The following is a 21,942-nucleotide window of genomic DNA, read 5'->3' on the forward strand; positions in this document are numbered from 1 at the left end:
ATATCAATAACATTTTCGCCATCTGGATAGCCGAATTACTGTAAAGCGAGCACAAGAAATTTGATTTTGACAGTGTTAGTGGTAAAATGTGCAAATTTAAGTGTTCGCAAAAATGGTGGAGGCGCCAGGATATTCAAAAAAATGTTGATATCTCCGTTGTTATTTGGTGATAGATCAAATGTAAAAACTGTGCTTTGAAAATTTTATTGCAACGAATCAAATCTAAAAAAACTTTTTTGACGACGCTTCCAACATCCAACGCTCAATCAGCAACGAGTTGTTCCCGATCGACTCGAACGTAAAAATTGCAAAAAACACTGGCCCTTTAAGGCATTAAAAAAAAATCGGTCTTGATAATAATAAAATTTAGTTTATGGTATTACATATTTAATTGTAATTAAACGCCATAAAAACATTTGCGGCTTCTCGGGAGGAGTACAAGAAATATCACTAATATCACTCATACTCGTAGGTGGATATTGTACAAATATCTTCGAACAAAACTCACAAATGATTGCAAAAATTGAAATGTCAAGTGAAACAATTGTTTCTAATAACCAAAGGTCACTGCCTACATGGTTTTATGTTCGTTTATTTTTAATGTATTAAAACAAAAAAATTTAATTTAATGTTCGTACAAAAAATATTATACGAGCCACTTGCGTGAAGACATCTTCCGCTCACTCGCGCATTAATTAAAGGCACTCGCTCCTTCGTCGCTCGTGCTTTAAAAAATTGCGCTCATGCGGGAACATCGCTTCGTAAGTAACTATTTTATCGGTGATAAAATTTGCAAGCTTAATTGTGGTGGAGGCGCCAGGATATATTTATATGTATTTTTTTAATAAAAATGTTGTTATTACTGAATATAGATCAAATGTAGAAATAGTGTTTTGAAGATTTTATTACAAAGAACTCAATTATTTTAGATGTTTGTGAAAATGGTGGAAGTGCCCGGAGATTTTTAAAATAAAATAAAAATGTTGATATCTCCGTTATTATTAATGATAGATCAAATGTAAAAACTGTGTGTTGAAAATTTTATTACAAAGAATTTAACGTTAAAAAATTAGATGTTTTGTGAAAATGGTGGATGCGCCGGGATATTTTTTTCAATAAAAAAAACTGCGCTTTGAAGATTTTATTGCAACGAATCAAATCTAAAAAACTGCGAAACGATATCATCTACATCGGTGATAAAATGTGCAAACTTAATTGTTTGCAAAAATGGTGGAGGTGCCAGATATATTTTTAATATACAGGGTGTTTCTGAAATAGGTACATTAATTTTAACTGGTAATAGAACTCGTCAAAAGGAACAACTTTTCTATCTATCATTTTGCCGAAAAACGATGTTTAATTCCAAAAAAAAATTGGAGAGATTTTTCACTAAAATAGCCCTACGCCACTAAATACTGCAATGGCTAATTGAAATCAGCGCTAATATGAAAAAAAAACATCCATTTTCATCCAGAAAACGTGTTTTAACGCAGAAATCGAAATTCAAATAAATCTATAATACATTCATTTTTGTTTTAGACCAGAGTAGGTTATTTTAATTTTTTTAAATGTTGGTATCGGGGCCATGTCAAAATAACAAAATCAAAATTGTTCGAACTGCCAATGTCAAATTTGACATTATTATTAAGTATTAAGGTAAATTAGTTTTAAATTTGTGCAATATTTACATTTATCACTAAATACACATTATTGAGTCCTCGAAATTATGTAGTTAATTGGAAAATGATAATGCTTGGCTACATGGTCATGAATTTTGACAAGAAAGTGTAACCTCAAATATTATACATGATGTATATTGTCATTCAGCCACAGTTTTACCATACAACTCGCCAAATTTCCATAGCCTACTCTGGTCTAAAACAAAAGTGAATGCACTGTACTCGTATAACAAAAAATTCACTTCGTAAGAATTTGGTTGTTTAACGTTTTTAGGTAGCTTGGCTTTGGAGATATGAACGGTTTTAGGAAAATCTTTCCTATTTTTTTAAGCCATTACGCAACGTTTTTCCCCAAAATGGCAGAGAGAAAAGTTGTTCCTTTTGATGAGTTCTATTACCAGTTAAAATTAATGCACTTATTTCAGAAACACCCTGTATGTATTATTTTTCATATCTCTGTTATTATGAAGATAGATCTAATGTAAAAATAGCGTTTTGAAGCGTCCATTGCAAAGAACTCAATTTTAGATGTTTGTGAAAATGGTGGAGGTGCCGGGAGATTTTTCAAATAAAAAATATTGATATCTCCGTTATTATTAATTATAGATCAAATGTAAAACTGCGTGTTGAAGATTTTATTGCATCGAATTTAATGTAAAAAATTTGATGTTTGTGAAAATGGTGGAGACGCCGAGATATTTTTTAAAATAAAAATGTTGATATCTCTGTCATTACTGAAGAGAAATCAAATGTAAAAAGTGCGTTTTGAAGATTTTATTGTGACGAATCGAATGTAAAAAATCGTGTAACGGTATCTTCTGCATTGACGGTGAGATCTGTAATTTTAGATGTTTATGAAATGGTGGACGCGCCGGGATAGTTTTTTTTTTCATAAAAATGTTCTGATATCTCTGTTATTACTAAAGATAGATCAAATGTAAACAGTGCGTTGTGAAGATTTTATTGCAACGAATGGAATGTAAAAAAAAATCGTGTGACGATATTTTCTGCATTAATGGTGAGATTTAGAATTTTAGATGTTTGTGAAAATTGTGGAGGCGTCGGGATATTTTTTAAATAAAAAATATTGATATCTCTGTTATTACTGAAGATAGATCAAATATAAAAAGTGCGTTTTGAAGATTTTATTGTAGCGAATCGAATGTAAAAAAATCCTGTGTCGATATCTTCTGCATCAATGGTGAGATTTCCAATTTTACATGTTTGTGAAAATAGTTATTATTGGTGATAGACCAAATGTAAAAACTGCGTTTTGAAGATTTTATTGTAACGAAACGAAAATTAAAAAAAAAATATCGTGTGACGATATTTTCTGCATTAGTGGTGATTTTTGCAATGTTAGATGTTTGTGAAATTGGTGGAGGCGCCGGGATATTTTTTAATAAAAATTCCGATAATCTCGTTATTATTAGTGATAGATTAAATGTAAAAACTGTATTTTGAAGATTTTAGTGTAACAAAACCAATGTAAAAAAAGTCGTGTGACGATATCTTTTGCATTAGTGGTGAGATTTGCAATTTTAGATGTTTGTGAAAATGGTGATATCTCCGCTAATAGTTCATGTCTGAAGACATTATTTTGCAGGGTAAATTGTGAGGAATAGAATACAGAAAACTGCATGAAAATATCAAAATAATTAGTTTGGGAAATTACAAACACATTTTTTCACCGCTGAGATATTTTTCGATTAAATCTAATAACTGTGTTTGATCAAATGCAAGAACCTGTATAATTCTATTTTTAGGTTTGGTTAAGAATTGCAACACTGGTGGAGGCGCCGGTAAAACTTTCAATAAATCTTACGATATTTCTGTTGTTTGACGACGTAGATAACATCTAAAAGTATCTTTATTCCCGTTCAAGTTTTATTTCTTATTTGAAAATCTTCACCGACGATAATCACCTAAGAGACTTTCCGGGTGAAATGCATTCTCCGACATAAATCCAACTTGGCTCCGATTTAAAGTAGAAAATTTTGCGGCTGTTTATCCAAGTTAGTAAGTCACATCGGGACTGTCTGGACCAACAAGAGATCGTAAATTGCTTCCAACAGCCAATTACTGCAGTCATTCTGGGGCGAATCTCCGACTCATAGAAATACCCTTTCAAATTTTCTAACTCGAGTATTGACACGATCGATAACCCCACACAAATATTTTTTATTGTGATTTGATCACCCTCGCCAGATGAGAAAATATAAAAGTAATGTCCGCGCAAATAAAACTTTTCTATTTATGTTGCGTTGGACGGCGCGATTGGATCTTGCAGGAATTTATGTGACTCGAGATTTCCAAAGCTGGCGAGCTTTCAACTATTTGTTATAAATTTTTGTCGCATTTCTAATCACGCCAACAGACTAACCGGTCTGTGCGGCTTTGTGTCAATTTTAGCCTCGGTTTTCCATTTCGCTCTGTAATATTTGTTGTGCGAAAGCGTAATCGTGCGGGAATTTGCAGTGATTATTTGTGGTTTCGATCGGATTACCCCAAAGAAAGAATCAACAGTTTGCGCTTTGCAAACATCCTGGCTCGCGTCTTGAATTAGCAGGATACGTATGCGGCAGTGCGTACCTGCGTTCAAAGTTTCATGTGCTGTTTGGCAAGCCGCAGGATCAAATCTCTTCCCCCGACAGCTCTAAGTACAAAGTAAAGTTCGGATTTGCAAGATTTAGAAACTGAAAGCTCCTCATAACCTCCCAAAGCACACATGTAGCGACCGTGTAAACTCTGAATGTTTAAAGTGGAGGCGGAACAACACAAGGAGGGTTCTTGTTGCCTCTTTAATTAAAAAACGTGTCGGTGTGAATCAATTCGCTCGAGACCCTGAAGAGTCGGCAATAATGGCTGAAACATTTTTCCAGTGGCAATTAAAGGCGCAACTCACAAATTAAATGAAGCTGCCAACACTGGCAAAGTAATTTACCCCGTGCTGGGCAAAATAACGAGTGGCGATGTCCCGTCCGGCCATTACACGGAATCAAAATACACCCGTTGAGGTCAATTGCCTTCGAATGTCCTGCTAAATTGCCGGCGGGGAAAAATCGACGATTTTCTGAGTGTTTCCATTGTAAATGGCGACTGGACACCGATTCACTACTTACGAAACATTAAAATCACCCAAATGATTATTTACGATCAGTTTATGACCCACTATGAAATTAGTTGTTATCAAATCGACCAAAAGGTCTGTTTGATGATTGAAATGTGCGTCGATAAATTACAAAAATCTCGTTTATTAATATGTAAATTTTAATTAAAATCGCTCACAAATTTCAATTATTCACATCACTGAAAACTTTATACGCCGTAATCATACATGCAATCGGTGACAGATCCTGTCGTGTTTGTTTATTCCAATTTTACGTTTCCTGCAGTGTAAACGAGAAAATGCAACAAGCTTCGAAAGTCATTTTGTAAAACAAAGGAGCGGAAAAGTTTTTTGCTTTGATTTTTGTAGTGTTTTCTCCGGTTCACGTTTTACAATACAAAACTTCGCCGGGATTCAAAGCAATATTTCAGCTTTCATTGCTCGAAACTAAACAACTTGGACAGTTAGTTTGGTAAGTTTGGTCGTTTATTTTTGATCAAGCCAATCTCGAAAGGACTCGATCGCTTGTATCGGATGTTAATCGCACCAGTTACACCTTAGTGGAGGTTTGTTGGGAAATATTGAATTTATGAAATGTTTTCCAGAACTCTAGGAAAAATAAAAGAAACATTTATTGATTTAGCTTTTATAACAATTCAATATTTCTACAATCTTTGGGTCAGTTCTCGGAGTAGGAATGGTAAGAATGGTGGAGGCGCTGGCGAATGCTTAAAATAAAATAATATTGTGATATTTCCTCCACTGCATCCTCTGTAGCAAATTTAACACAGAAAATGTTTTAATATGAAAATGTCGTTTCAAATTGCAAGAATGGTGAAGGCGCCAGGAAAAATAGTTCGGTGAATTACACATTTCATTACGATAAATGCTCTAGAGAAGACTGAAAGTCTCGACTTTTTATACTAACGTGAAAAAAAAATTATTCCTGTAAATATTTCAATGGTTTCGTTGTTGACCCAGCTAGACGAAAACAAAATCTCGGTTTGATAAATTTAGTAGAGAAGACCAAATGTCTTTATTTCTTGTTCTGATCAAGAAAGAAATTATATTTAGTGGACAAATGGTGGAGGCGCCGGGAGATATTTTTGCAAATTTTAGGATTTTTCTCTTATTTGAGGAGTTGGACGGACACAAAATGGGTGGATCACAGATTCACTAATAACAATTGCACCGAAGAAACGTAAATCTACTGCGATAAAAATATTTTTTGGGGTAAAAATGGTGGAGGCGCCGGGATAGGTTTTATAGTAAATATGATATTTCTGTTATTTGTGTGGCTAAATGGATGCAGAGTAATATTATCAAACATTACATTACCGTAAATGCAACAGAGTAAACCGAAAGTGTTGACGGAGAAACAAACAGTTACAGAAAATTATTTCACTGTATATATTATGAAGGTTTCGTTGTTTAGCCAAATAGACGGGTGCAAAATGAGTGTTTATGTGATAAATTTGGTAGAGAGAATCAAATGTCTCTATTTCAGTGATTAAAAGTGAAATTATTTTTATTTTTAAAAATGGTGGAGGCGCCGGGAAATATTTCTAGCAAATATCGGGATATTTCTGTTATTTGGAAAGTCACATTGGTACAAAATGTGTGCAATATGTATTAGTTAATGGCAAATTTAATGGAGAAAATCCAGTCTTTCTACTTCTTCCCACAATCAAGTAATAATTTTTTTCTGTTGAAGAAATGGTGGACGAGCCGAGAAACATTTCTAGTAAATGTTACAATATCTTTATCATATGCTAAGCTAGATGATCGTGGCAAACGTAATGGAAAAGCGGAACTTCTAAATTTAGTAATGAAATGGAGAGAAATAATGTGTTGCGGAAATGGTGGAGGCGCCGGGAAACATTTCTAGCAAATTTTAGGATATTTTTGTTATTTGGAAAGAGTCACATGGAGACCAAATGGATGCAATATAGATTTGTTAATGGTAAATTTAAAAAAGAAAATCCAGTTCCTCTACTTCTTACCAGAATCAAATAATAATTTCTTTCTTGTTGAAGAAATGGTCGAGAAACCAAGAAATATTTCTATCGCGCGTCAAATGAAATCCTGGGATGGGAAGGCGTTGGAAACCGTCAATTGTTGTGCTTTTTTAAAGCGTAGATTAATTGGAGCATGTTGACAGCTAACCTAAAATTTAGAGCCAAAAAAATCTTTCTTTTTTCTTTCTTTACAATGTTTTACATTAAAAATAGAATTACTTAACGATTCCTGTTCTCGAAGAAAATATATATAAAAATATATAAGGGCACTCTTTGTTAAAAACAAACATGTTCAATTACGTGTCAATTAAACATAAACAAATGTCATTCTTGTCAAACGGCGGGAAATTCAAACTTTACACTGTTCTAAACGGTTTAATTTTTCCAACGCCTACTCAGCCCAGGATTTCATTTGAATGCGCGATGGTAAATGTTACGATATCTTTATCGTATGCTAAGGTAGATGAACATAAAATGGTACCCCCATGTGTTCCAGGAAAAACGGAATTTCTGAATTTATTATACAGGGTGTCGCAAAATTAACGTATTCCAAGTCGGGAGTCTTGTAGGGAAAAATCTCAGGAATCTCGAAAAAATAAAATATAAAATATAGGGGGGGTCTTTACAAAGATATATGGGTCTGAAGGTTCAAACTTTTCATCATGTTTTCTTCAAATGAAAAATATAAATGGTTGACATTCATTTCGAAATATGGTGAGGATGATTATGTAAAATATTAAAATATAAATGAAAAGACATTTCTTGAAAAAACAGCTTTATCTCGAAAAAATAAGTTTTATTTTTCCAATTTTTGTTCAAAATGGAAGTACAACATAGCTAGAATATTGATCAGGTACTTGTGAACAAATATTGGCAACTTTGATATTTTTTTCCAAGTGACTGCAATTTTTTTTTAAACATTTTTACTTGGTCGACAGGATGTCCCCTACTAAGCCCCGAACTCGGAATACGATAATTTTAAGACACCCTGTATAAATGGAAAGAAATAATTATTTGTAGCGTAAATGGTGGAGGTGCCAGGAAATATTTTTGGTAAGTGTGTTGGGAGTGATGAAAACGTCACTCGATTGCAGTAAATTTGAGTTATTTAGAGATTTGTTTGTAAAAATTCTCCTTTAAACCTTCCCAGCCTTTGACATCGCAACCCTTCTCCAGTTTATATTTTCTCGTAACCGCAGTATCTGTCAAGATCGTAATTGGCGTGTTCCTGTTCTTTGTTCGCTCTCACTAACAATCCACCATTCGTGCATAATCCAGCTTCGGCCCTTGCAGCATAAAATTTCGATCGAGTCGGATTATAAAGAAAATTTAATAATGTTACAAAGTTGGCAATATTTTATTAAAGTTTACGAAGGTAAGCCCCAATAAATTCCGCAAGTTGAAGTAATAAAGTTTGAGAGTTTGTTAAGTATTTTAAAGAGTACGTCGGTCTCCTTAACCGCCAGACAATAATTCTTCCCGCTGTACAAAGGGTATAATAGTAAATTTGGTTAGTGGGCCAATTCCGGAGGCGCCTTTAGCGCGCATTGTCTCCTTAAGTCAGCGCTGATTTAATAACCAATTTTCCCCTATTTCATCCCCGTACAATAACTGCCTCGGCTATTACGTGAAGACTGAGCAATTCTAACGTTGGCGGAACTGCGGTCTACTTAGGGTAGATTTGTATGCGCGCCGTTCGCGCATGAAATATCCCATATCCAGAGGGTACGTCGACTTCTTCACCCGAGCACAATGACTAAATGAACCCTCGAACGCGGCACGTACCCCCCAAACTCATCATTACGACTTTACCCCGTTCGCGATCCGCGAACTATCAATCCGCCGGGGCAAAAACACTCACCCTCACACGATGTTGCTCAAAGGGCGTCTTCGGAATTAGATCGAGGTGTTGAATGCCTCGAGGCTGATTTCATTTACATTTCCTCCAGCTTGTCGAAGCCAGACTCGATCGAGGGTGCAAGTGCTAATGAACTTGTCGGTGGAGTGATAGCTTGCGGCGGGGCTAACTAACTGAGACGGGGGTGGTATTGAAAAATAACAAAACCGGATTAACAAAAAAGAGAAGCTCCCAGTCCGGTGAATACAATTCAGATCCCGGAACAAATCCTTCCACCGGGGAATATGCCTCGCGGCCTGATGGGCCTCCAGGATAAATCCGATAATAACCTGCAGGGAGCAGACAGAATCCTGGAAAAAGCTCATTGTCGCGGTCTGCATCAACAATTTAAATCACAACAATTTAATTGAGGAAATGTTTGGAAAAATAAGTGACAACCAAACTGGAGCTTTTGTGTGGATTCCATTTAAAAACTAACAAGCTCGATCCTACAACTTTGACATTTTTCCAGCTTTTCCAGAACGGAAATTAAATCGCCATCCGCTTGATACAAAATAAATGAGTCAACTGACCGTGTCTCTATCTTGATTTTCTCTAAATGTTGACACACCAGATTGGCGAAAACTCAATTTTCCGCGGAGATTTTCGCCGAATTAATCTACACAGTGTTTGTGTTTGCCTTGGCCGAACAATTGCTCGTCTTTTTTTAAAAAGGACTCGAAACACCTGAAATAACAAGGATTCGGAAGGAGAGTGATGTGTTTAATTCGGATCTGTACACAACGAAATAACACAGCGAATGTATCCTGAATGTATTATTCGATCGGGGCAAACACGTGCTCCATTAAAGGTGAGTGTTTACCGACAAGGTATGAAAAAATTGTGGCGCAGGATATTTACATATCGACTTGTCAAGGACAAGGACGACGACTATGAATTCTTTATTCCAGGTGGAATGTTGCGCAGATTGTTACGGTTCATATTCGAATGCTTTGGTATTAGAAAAAGTTCTGCAAGTTCGTCGTAATTAAAAAATTTGCATTCAGCAGAAACAGAGGGGAAAAATCGTATTGTGAAAATGGTGGAGGCGCCGGGAAATAATTTCATTAAGAGTTGCGATATTTTTGTTATTTGTCCAATGAGTGTATCGTAGATCTCCTGATGATAAATTCAGTAGAAGGAATCAAGAGAGAAATTATTTTTGTTGTAAAAACGGTGAAGGCGCCGGGAAATCTTCCTGGTAACTATTCGGGATGTTTGTGTGATTTGGCAAGTTGGACTGATACAAAATGAATTTATTAATGGCAATTCCATTGAAATTTCCGCATCGCCTTGCGAAGGATTCCAAGGACGAGGCCTATGGATTCCTTATCGAGGTGAAATCCTGTTTTGGTTCGAAGGTTTTTCTGTTTGTGATTTAATTTGTAATTTTGAGAGCCGGAGGAAAGTGGAGGTCTTGAAGTTGGTTTTAATTAAAGACGCGTTCTGGTGCGATTTAATTTAATAACAAATTAAACGGGAAATTAGCATAATACCTGAGACGCAAATTGCCGGAATTATAAATATTTAAGGAGATATTAGAGACAATTTACATTAACAGTAACGAGAAATGAGCGGGGCACAGCTGTGTCGTATCGATTCGGTCACGTTGTGAAGATGTGTTTTTGCAAAAATAATAGAGAGGGCGAGTTTGAGAGGTGTAATATCCTGGAGGCACCTGCATCCGTCAAGTGGACACAAGAGGCCAACAAAGCCCTTTTGACAGGACTCACAATTGAAAGGACGGACGATAAGTGATATTAATGAAAGAAATCCTCGAAACCCGTGTCGGAATCTTTCATAACGATTTCTTAGTGTGGAGCCGGCCATTCAGGAGCCCACCCCATTCATCAGGATCAACAAAAACAACTTGACTATGAAAAAGCAGTAATAAATTCTCTTGTGCGATCGTCTTCGAGTCGCGCCGGCCCACCCGGAACCGAGGAGGACGGAGCTGGCGAAAGCTCAGCTTTTCACCGATTGTGTTGCCAACTTCTTTTGTATGTGGAGCGGGAGAAATCTTTTTTCGGGTGGATTTGTTAAAATCAATTTTTCGCTGCTGTTTCGAAATCGACACCGAATTGGGGCGTTAATGGCCTTCCTGATAAACAATCTTTACACTCGATTTGGACCTTCTAATTCACACAGGAAGAAGTTTTTGCTTTGCTTAATTTATGACACTGGCGGGGTCACGTCGCCTCGAGCGACATTCCTGAATTAACCATTTTCCAGGTTGCCAATCAGGCCTCCCAACAGGAGGTTTTAAATATTTCATCTGCTCAACAGAAGTCTGCAATACAGTTTTTATCACACGGTTTTTGGTCTCCAAGTTGACAAATTAATCTTTAATAAAAACCTGTACATTTTTTTAAATATCTAATTTAGAAAATGGTGGAGGTGCCGGGAAACACCTGCAATAAATATGAAGATATTTTTATTATCTGCACATTTAGAACGATAAAAAATGGGGGATTCACAACTTTCATTATGACAAATCTTGCTGTGAAAACCAAGAGTTTCCAATTTTTTTAGCAACCGAGGAAAAAATTATTGTTGCAAAAATGGTGGAGGTGCCGGGAAACACCTGCAATGAATATGATGATATTTTTATTATCTGCACATCTAGAACGATAAAAATTGGGGGATTCACGACTTTCATTATGACAAATCCTGGTGTGAAAACCAAGAGTCTCCAATTTTTTTAGCAACCGAGGAAAAAATTGTTGTTGCAAAAATGGTGGAGGTGCCAGGAAATAATCCCATTAAATATTACGATATTCGCGTTATTTGGTCGCCTTGAAGGACATGAAACGAGTGTGCTATAGATCTTGTGATGGTAAATTTAGCAGAGGAAATTGAATATTTTTATCTCTTTCAGCGATCAAGAGAAATTATTTTCGCAATAAAAATGGTGGAGGCGCCGGGATAATTTTTAGTTACTAACTGCGACTACTTCCTCCTCAATCTCTCATCGTTACTCGCTCCTTTTGTTTCTTCTCCTTAATTATTTCTGTGGCGGTCGTGAAAAAGTAGGTAAGTCAAATAATTTCAAAAATGAGTTAGCGATGTTTACGCCTTAATAATAAATCATTGAGTTAAATAATTCAGATTTTCACAGTTAAAAATTGACTTATATTGAAAGCAAGTACAGGTAGAAAGAAGTTTCTATTTAATTACAGGATTTTAGGAATGATGTGGAATTTTGAATCGTTGCCCTGAAAAATTAACATTTTCGACTTACCTAGTTTTTCACGACCGCCACAAATTTAATACTCTTACAGCGAATATTTTTTACTTTCTTGCACTTTCACAACTTCCCGTTGTTCTTGCACAAATATTTTCCCTTTCATTTCTCCTCTTTCTGTCCCCCGTTTCGAATTTTATTTGTGCCCATCTGTGATTAAAATTAGACAGATTGTGTCAAACTGATTGCTAATTATAACCCTTATTTAAAAGCAATTAAAAGGGTAAATCGGCCCTTGTGATGTCTGAACGCAGCTAATTAATGCTATAATAAGGGTGTGCTCCTGCTCAGTTTACCTGTCTGAAAACTCACTCCTCGGGATTCTGTAGCTCGTATCGAGTTTCCTTGCATACTAGGGCAAGGGAGTAATTAAAATAATTTTGTAGAAAAACTCTTGTAAAAAGTTTCACCGATAAATCACTCATCTCTTTGGCAGCTGAGAACGACCCAACAAAAACTAAACACCAATAAAGAGCTCGATAAGAGCCTCAAAAGTTTAGGTGAAACCCTGAGGGCCACAATAAAAGCGTCATATTTTGTTTTATTCGTATAATGTGTTAAAAATGTCGGTCGTAAACGTGAAAAATTGCTAGAGATTTTAATTATGATTGGATGACGTGAAAGCTTCCCGTCCAAAATTTCGGACTTTAGTGTCGTAATAACCGGAGTCATAAAAATGTAATTCCGGTAATTGAAGTCGTTCCGCATCTAGGTTTTATAGAACGTGCGTGTAGCCCAGATGGGTGGTTTGGGGGTGTCTCAAGTGCATAAATGTAACTGAAAATAGTTAATGTGAGGATTTTAGTTGCGCAACAACCACAAAGCTCCGCCTGCGAGCTTCGTGCACAACTTTGGAGTCTTTTGTGTTGTTTTGCGATTACAGCGGTATCAGATAACGCTGTTGATTCGGTTTAATCGATAGTCGGGATTAAAGCTCGGAGTAAAAATTTGGATTGTCGCCGTCAATTTGCCAGGAACATTGCTGAAACAATTCCGCCGGGTCGCGCTTAATGTTGCATAGAAATAGAAAGACAAGAGCAGGAAATTTCAGTGATAAATGGTGGCACTTTAATCCTTTGACCCGTGGAGAAAATCATTTATAAAACTTAAATGGTCACATCCTAGAAATAATCTTCGGGAAAGCATTTCGTATTTATTGTTGCTCCGCCCTACCTTCCGGCCGGCTATTTATTTCCGCCCGTCAAAAATCCACACCCCCAGACCAAATTGCTATTCATATTGACCCAAAAATCCGATAATTCCGACTAAAACTTATTTAAACAGTGTCGTTAGGGTAAAATAGGGCGGATTTCTTTACCCCCTTATCGCGATATATTTTCCCCTTTTATTGCTATCCGTTCCAGTTTCGGCTTTTAAACGTCTACAGTTCAAATGTAGGTCGCCCTTATCAGATTTTTTACATTTCACCAACCCCTAAATCGGCATGAATTGAAATCAGATAGGGTGTCCTTTTGGGCTTTGTGCCTCCTCCAGTTAGCACGGCAGAGACGTCGCACGATGAGTAACTGTCGCGTTTTTGCGGTGGAACCCTTTTTCGAGGAGTATCCATTTTTTCTCACACGTAAGAACTGTAAATTAATTAAGGCGATGTAAATAACGCAATGAATGTGAATAATGGGGGAGGACGTGACAACGGAAGTCGGACAAACACGTGGCCTGGAAGCGGATTAAGTACAGTCGAGTGCAAAGCTTGGTATCGCATATTGTGCAGGCAAATGTACTCGACAGATTTTTTGCTAGAAAGTCTTGCGCTAAGACCTGTCGAGAAAAATGATCATCAAAGGGAATTTCTCCGTTTCTCCTTTCTTTAGTTTAACGCAGAGCTGTACTAAATTGGAGGGCGGAAGATACCTTTGGCCGTAATCCTCTTAAGTAACAAGAACTTTGAGATTTTTTTTTTATACAATATTTTTTTACAAAGCTCCGGCTGAAACAGCGATTGTATTTCTTTATATTCGAGGTTTTGAAGTTGACGTGTTGACGGTGATGGGCAAGGATCGATGGATTCATTAGAGGCACTCGTCTAATAAAATAAATAATTTAAGAATTGATAGGTGGCGACAAATTATCGACGTTTTAGTATTAGTGGCAGGGCGTAAGGCCTGATTTATGGTGTGTCGTACCGCAACATATCACTACATTGTTCCCTAAGATCATTAATCACGATTTTGAAGTTAGTGTTTATAAATGGTCCTAGATAGACAGGTTTCGGGTAAAAATTGTTGTTTGACAAAACAGGATCAGAGCTGAGGGGCAAAGGATCCCGAAATAACATTTACCTCGCTGGACTGGACTGTCTTTGACTTTGAATAATTCAAATATCTTTTTACATTTTTTAACCTTTCTATATGTTTCAATGCTTTCTTATTGAATTTAGAACATTTTCATGTATTTGTTGACATTTTATAATTTCAATTTTCTTTGTTTCTACCTTTTTTTTAAATCAATTACGGTAAACCATTCAACAGATGATTATTTTCCGGGTATATATTTTTTATCAAGTTTTTTATCTCCCTTTTTGTAGGCATATTATCTCTGATAAGTGGCACTTTACTGATTACTCTGAACAAACAAGATTTGGAATAGAAATATTTAGGGGAAAACGATGATTTCTGGGTATCAAAGAATTAAAAAAAAAATCTGTACTGTTTGTTATCTTTAAGTACATTTTTTTCTATTGTCGCATATTCTCTTAGATGTTCATTTCTTTACTTTTCTCTACTCTTTGTTGTTTTTCTATTCTATCCTTTTAATCAATAAGCTCTTCCTTTTACATTTGCTTTCTCTTCAATTTCTCTCTCTATTGCAATGAATAATTTCTCTAAATTTCTCATTCTTGGAATTTATTTGTTCTAGATCTTGTCATATTCATCCTTATTTTTCCTTTTCTTCTCTTTGACCTCGAATAATTCACTTTTTTTACATTTACCTACATTTTATATTTTTTACTTTTTTTTTTATCGATACATACCTATATTGTATACGTTTGCTAATTTTTCCTTTGCACATATACAGGGTACTTCGCAAGTGATAATGAGCCCGACGGAATTGAAAATGCAACCCACAATACATTGACATTGCAAACCTGGATATTGTCCGCGTCCAATCTAACTTTGCTTTGCGAATGTATTGTGGGTTGCATTTTCAATTCCGTAAAATACCCTGTGTATTTGTTTTTCTTTTTTCCCTTTTTTTTCCTGATCTTTCTTCACAAGTGTTTTAGCTTTGAGACTTTACTGCTGCAACCAGACACGTTTTGGAATAAAAACTGTTATTTAAAAAAAAAGGATTACCACTGAGTGTCGAAGGCTCAAAACATTATTTTTTATTGGCAATGTTGTGTCATAGTCAATTTTTTTTCTACTGTTATCAGTTATTCTCTTAGATTTCCCTTTCTTTATCTTTCTTCAATATTTATTTTTTTTGTTTTAATTTTGTTTACCTTAAATGTTCTCTGCTGCAATTAAATGTTTTTCTCTAAATTTTGTTTGTTTATTGTTTCTTTTTCTTCAAATAACAATTTTATTATTGATTTGTTTCTCAGTTCTTCTTTTTTTTATCTTCTTTCTTTTCTCTATCTCATTGTATTGTCCTTACCGCAATCCACTAAATTTTATTACTTCTTCTCTCATGTCTATGTCTCATGTTTATTTTTTCTCTTTCATTTCCCAAAGATATTTATTATTTATATTTATTTATTTACATTTTTTTTCTTAAGAAACAATTTTGGCCTCATTTTCTCCATGTTTCTTTCTTTCTTACTACGTTTCCCCTTTCCTCCTTTTGCTTCCCCCAACTCCCCCCAAACTAGCCTCGCCATTCTCTTCTTTCCTCTTCTCTTCGTGATGTTTCCCCAAACTTTCCCCGAGTGTCAACTCCCGTTCCGTCGTTTCGTCCCTCACCTGGCCACCTTCAGCCCCGTCGATATTTAATTAAGGAAATGCGAGAAACGCGGTTGGGCTGACTGTCACACCCCATTAGGCAAAATTTATCCGGTGGGTCCGTCCACGTCCAAGATTAAAATGATTATTTATCCGGCGATCTGGTCCAATTAAACCGGAGCCGTCGCTCTCCCATTTGCTCACGCGTTCCACTTTTATTTTTAATAAATTTTAATGAGAGGCAAATCTCGTTACATGTCTCCCGTTTAATTTGTTTTTCGTCGCGGTCTTTCATTTGGACGAGTCGATAGCAAAATTCAACAAGGTTGTAATTTTCCAGTTTTTACGAGAGCTCGAAGGCAGCACAGATGAGGAGGCTGACGCCGTTGATTAAAGGAGGTTGTATATGTATACAATGGGTTTAACAAAGGGTCCAATTTGTAGACCTAAGGACTTGGGTAAAATGTACAGAGGGTAATATGTTTTTATGGGTGGGGACCGGAAGGTAAGGGTGTTGGGCCACAACCCCCCCAAATTTTTTAATGTCAAGCTTTTTTTACCGTCTCTCCAGGAATATTTTAACAAGCTCCAGATTTAATGAGCTCGCCGACTTTATTCCATTTCTCGCTTTAGGTGTCAAGATTTGTCCCGCTCTAATGGAAATTAATTACATATTTATATCTCTCGCTTTTTATTTGTTTTCCTTTGCTCCTAACCCCCGCGGTCGTTAATTTTTCCAAGATTACCTTTGAATATCGCACGCATGACACAAATGGCGTTCTGAATTTGCAGTTTTATTGGCCGTTGTAACATTATCTTTGTATTTCTGTCTCGGGATTTGCCCAGGTGCCGAATTAGTGTTTATCAGAGAAGAGTCGCTTTTTTAATTTTGGGGTGAGGACGGCAGATTGCGACGCCAGGGTACAATACCAATTAGGGGGTGGGACATGAGATACGTTTTAAAAATAAATGCGATGTTTCATCCCTCTATAAATTTTTAATGCCATCGAATCCCGAGCTCCGTCGGGAAAATAAAACGAGGAGAAATTCTCGCGTCAGAAATGTCCCGCTTTATCGAGTTTACCAAAATTGCGTTATTTGGAGTGCATCCAGAGGATGGGACGTCTTGAAATTCTTGTACGAAGACATATTCGAGGTGGTGTGGATTATGCAAGAGCGTTCGAATCGAGGACGAGGACTTAATATCCTTCCTGTCTATTTTTATCGAAATTCCGTTCGCCTTAAATGCCACTCTTTTCATAATTGCTTCACCCGATTCAATCCCGAAGGTTTTTCTCCTATTTCCCTAACTTCTCGGGCGAGCTTTCACCACCTTTTTTCGCCAGCGCTGTGGGTCAACTTTTTCCTGTCTCAACCGCAATTCCCTCTAACAATATTTGCACACTTGGATACACATTTCAATCAACTGATCGTTTTCGGGGCTCTTATGCAACTCTCCTTCAAATTACCGATACCCTCGAGATCCATCAAGTGGAGTGTCTCGCAGGAAAACGTGTCGCTTAATTAGCCGAAAGCTCTTTTCTCGATGTCGCACCGAAAGCTCTCCGCTTTTATTAAATTCCCACAATTGCGAATTTTTTCCTTTCAAATTTACAGATTTAACTTGAACTGAAAGCTCATCCGATCTCTACGGTTGCTGGACTGTGACTTTCCGGCCAGTGATTTTCATGGAATAACAACTTTCAAGTCGAACAAAATTACATTTGCGAAGTGTTTGCTGATTCTTATCGAGCTGTGCACGATGCACGCAGGCGAAAATGTTTGCTTTGCCTCGAAAAATCCAAAAATGTACTCTGTGGTTTTATTACCCCCCAGGAAAAATATTGCGGCCATCGAATTTAATTCTGCTAATATTATTGGATTGTCGTGTGTCAATTTGGCGGAAAAAATAACATTTGCTGTGGTAAACAAGCGTCGCTTATCGGTGTAAACAAGATAAAAATAGAAAATCTTATCAGACTACAATGGACCCCATGATAACTGTGTCGCACCTACGCAAATGGTTTAATTTCGCTGTGTATGGCCTGTTGAGAAACATTATTAACTTGTCAGCTGGATCGAAATTGTGCAAATGAGAACTCGACTGAATAGACAACCTCGCAACAATTCCAGTTGCAGGAATCAGTTGTCCGAAAAGCTCGCCAGCAGGATTTCGAATTCCTGCGAAAGCTCACCATGTGTTTAAAATTTTTTGGTGTGCATGAAAAAACTTAATTAAAATTCAAAACATGAACAATTCCCAGCTGGCTAGATACGAGCGGGAATATTTTTTGCAGGACTACCTACGTAAAATCCAATAAAAGCTCGTACGTGCTTGTATATCATTATAGTAATGTTGTTCGGTCGAGGAGATAAATATTTTATCAAATAGTTGACGCAATTTCAATAATTCGGGTTGTGCTTTTGATTAAAGGGTCCCGACAGGACGACTGACTTTCACTCGACCACAAATTGAACAGATGATGGATGGAGTGATTTGCTTAGGTCGTAAGAATTTATGTCGTCCTGCGGAGAACGATGAATACCGATGGTATGCATAATGCATATAAATCGTCCTCACCGTGCGAAAATAACCAAAACAAATCCCACACGTGCAGATAATAAATTTGAATTAGGTCGAGCTCAAATGAAATTTTTAACGCCGACTTCATTAAATTTCCACTAAGACGCTGCGTAAACAAAATAATAAAACGGCGCTACATGAAAACTTACTTTCGGAAAGTACTTCCGCAGGTAGAGCTTTCGGCCGCGCCGAGCTTTTGCAAAATCAACCGGTAAATAATAATTATCAAGAGTTGTTGTCGCAGGAAACAAATCTGACAAGTTGATTGACGCGCGCCGAAAACTCAAAATTCCTGCAGAGCTTTGAAAAGAATTGTACTTACCGGCACAGCAAAACACGCGGCTACGTACGTACGGGTCCTGAAGGAGCGCGTACAACTGCACAGGACTGCACGCGAGTTCGAAATGGTTGGAACGTCGCGACGCTGCCGCCCTCGCATCGATACCACACCGTGGAATTTTCCCCTTAACCCCATCTTGTGGCCGCCCATTTCATCTGGGCGGAAATACGGCGACACAAATTAAAACGTAAATCACGGAAAAATGGGACGACTTCCGGACGGTTTTTCAGCAGGATCGACTCCTGCCTGATCATTATTAATTCCGGGGGAGTTTTTGCATGAAGTCGAGCGATTTACATTTGAAATTAGAAATTCATTGTTCGCGGGGTTGGTAAGTTTTCCCCAAGTTTTACATAGATAAATAAACAAACGAGTGGAGGAAATTCGAATCTGAGAGGGCCGGAAATTATGCATCGACAGTTTTAATATTGTTCACGAGGTTCAGATCTGCGTGTCTTGCTGGCGTCCAGAGCACAATTTGTCTTGTCTGAAACGTACCAGTTTTCAAGATTGTGTTGTGTTGTTGTTTGAATCTTCCGGATGAAAGTTTCGCCCGGACTAATCGGTTACTCCCGGAATCACGAAATGTCATTAAAGGCCAAGAGTATGCTCCATCATCGCTATTGACGTCTGCACAAAAATAGATTCGGAGTAAACACTTCGCCACTCTTATAAATTACCTTTTCAGCAAGAAACAATTTTTGTTTCAGCCGGATTCGCCGGAGTTTATCATTTAACATTTAATCAAGTCCATAATTTACAATTACCCTACTTCTGAAAATTTACAGCGTAAACTCAGGAGGATTTCTTTAATAAAACAATTCTTACGGGGAGATTTTTATTAAAAAATTAAAATCGAGAGGTTGCCTCTGCTCTAGGTCTACAGACTGGAATAAATACTAAATAAGGGGGCTCTACTGAGCCACCTGCGACACTATATTCGACCAGAAGGTGGTGTACTCCTTCAGGACCGTCCCCCTGAAACAAAATATTTAGCAAAGAAAGTACCAAACGTGTGGGACATACGTGAAGTAAACTTGTCCAGGCTGGACGTTGTGGGGTGCTTTCCAGACAAACACCGCTTGTTGTTTTGGTTTGGGGTCGGCGTGCGTGATGGCGCTGCACTCAGGGTGGATTTTCGTATTAGGGGTTTCTACCCACTCGCCTAGCCAACCGTCCGACGCGGCATCTCTCGCCTGGATGAAGAACCCCTTGAAGTATTCGCCTCCCTGAATCGTGACTGCAAACCAAAGGAATCTGCATTTCACAAAAAGAAACGAGATGAACGCGCTCAAGGAAGAGTTGCGAAATCCGGATTATGTAAGTCTTTTGGTGCAATCTGTGTTTCGCAACGAGTTGCGACGATTGATTTCCGTTGTGCAGGAAAAGGTGGCAATTAATAACAATCAAGGACAAGTCAGTACATTCCTGTCGTTAAATACCAAAGGCCAAATCTCAGTGGGACGAGATTTTTCCAGAAAATTCTGAATTTGGACAACTGTGGTCGGGTTTCGCAACGTGATTTAAAGTTCACGTTGAGAAACAGTCGAGCTAATGAAGGTTGCGAAAGCAAACAGGACGTAAAAATAGAATCCAAAAGAAATCGGCACAAGATAGATTAAATACAAGAGCGTAAACAGTAAACAAGTCTGCTGTTGCGATTTTGTACCGGAGGAAAAAATGTGAGGGTGAGCGCTGTGGGGTGGAATATTTTTAATGCTTCACCTGTGATTTGGGTGCCGGGGCCGTAGTGCACGTCCGACTGGAGCACCTGGTAGGGGTTGGTTCCCGGGGGTTGGGGCCTGGCTTGCCCATGGTAGGGCTGGTTGGGCCTGGGCTTGACGCAAGCGTCCACCGGAGCCCCGTCCGGGAATGCCCCAGCATTCAGCACGACTCCCGCCACCACCAACAAGACCCACTGGACCGAAACCTCCATCTCTCGAGCCTACAAGAACTGCACTGGTAAAATCTTAGGACCAGGAAATGTAGGTTGGGCCAAATCTCCGAACCACTTTCACTCCTGCGAGATCGCATGATATAACGAGTCGTTCCGTTCAATGGTCGGGTGACATGTGGAATCGCGTAATCGCACAAGAATAATTATTGCAGGATGGAGCAGGAACGGGAGAGGAGTCAAGGTCAGATCGGTGGAATTTTTTCTGGGGTGGGAAAGTAATCAGAGGTTTTTCTATCGTGCAAAGCTGTGAAAAGCGCCGGGAAAAATCTTAATGAAAAGCTGCCGGCTGCAGATTGTTAATTTTGCAGGAACGAGGTGCAGTGTTGTGTCGGAGGCGAACATGTGGAAATGAGAATTTTAATTAGTCTTGTGGGGAGCTAATTGGAGTTTTGTTTATTAAAAAATTAATCAACTCTTGGAAGTGCCTAAAATATGTTTGGCGTGGGGAACATCCGAAAAATCGAATTTTCGCGCGAAGCTTTCCATGACTTCCTGCTGGATCTGGCGCTTTCGCCCAAAACTTTGACAGAATCTTTGTTTAGATTTTTCGGTGATTCTCTTTGTTTCGCATAAGGCGCCACCAGTAATGATTTGAAATCCCCGAATGAACGAGTTCACTGCGGCAGTGACACGGTGGCGCATATTGATCGAACACCTGCTGTACAACAAATGCACTAGAAAGTCTACCCTTCAATCAAGACTGTCGCCACTCTCTCAGGAACAACTCGTAAAAATCTGGTCTAATTTCCCGCAGGAAAATTAGCGCGCCGCATGAGGTGTCGTTGATGCAGTGATTCCTGCCGAAGCAATTCCTGCTGTGTTCCAGTTGCACTGATACGTTTTTGATCGAAGTGCCACTAACGGGTGGAATTTTCCGAGTTGTTGGCCTCACCGCAGCGATTTTCACGGTGCAGGGTCACAGCGGGAGTAGAAGGAGAAATTTCCAACTCAATCTGGAACGAAACTACAATTTTCCATCAGTGAAATATTTAAAGCTGGGATGAGGTGAAAGTGTACATGGTGTGAGGGTGGAGTTTTCTCGCGAGTTTTCTCCTAATCCGATCAAATATTTTTATCAACTGCACAACACTTCCGACTTTCTTGTTGTAAATTATCGTTACGGTGCACTCGAGACTGTGCGACACCTTTTTAATTCACTTAGCGACCCTTAGTGCGTAAAAAATGACACAGATGAATTTTTTACAAGTCGCA

General features: G+C 37.9%; 3 protein-coding genes across 5 annotated transcripts in view; 1 reads left to right on the forward strand and 2 right to left on the reverse strand.

The window, feature by feature from the left end:
• LOC138135441 (uncharacterized) overlaps nucleotides 1-18,875 on the reverse strand; it is a 45,971-nt gene extending 27,096 nt beyond the window's left edge. Inside the window, exon 1 of the mRNA XM_069054168.1 lies at nucleotides 18,756-18,875. Within this exon, the coding sequence (XP_068910269.1) occupies nucleotides 18,756-18,872 (117 nt within the window). The 5' untranslated portion in view covers nucleotides 18,873-18,875. The remainder of the gene's footprint in view (nucleotides 1-18,755) is intronic.
• jus (julius seizure) overlaps nucleotides 1-21,942 on the forward strand; it is a 74,368-nt gene that overhangs the window by 19,197 nt on the left and 33,229 nt on the right. The window lies entirely within an intron of this gene.
• Nucleotides 19,595-20,806, reverse strand: LOC138135844 (putative defense protein 3). Its single transcript, XM_069054764.1, has 3 exons — nucleotides 20,499-20,806; nucleotides 19,800-20,013; nucleotides 19,595-19,751 (listed from the first exon to the last, which is right to left on the reverse strand). The coding sequence occupies exons 1-3, from the start codon at nucleotides 20,707-20,709 to the stop codon at nucleotides 19,688-19,690; spliced, it is 489 nt and encodes a 162-aa protein (XP_068910865.1). The 5' UTR covers nucleotides 20,710-20,806; the 3' UTR covers nucleotides 19,595-19,687.

This window comes from Tenebrio molitor, chromosome 7 (genome assembly GCF_963966145.1).
Source record: "Tenebrio molitor chromosome 7, icTenMoli1.1, whole genome shotgun sequence".
Classification (NCBI taxonomy): domain Eukaryota; kingdom Metazoa; phylum Arthropoda; class Insecta; order Coleoptera; family Tenebrionidae; genus Tenebrio; species Tenebrio molitor.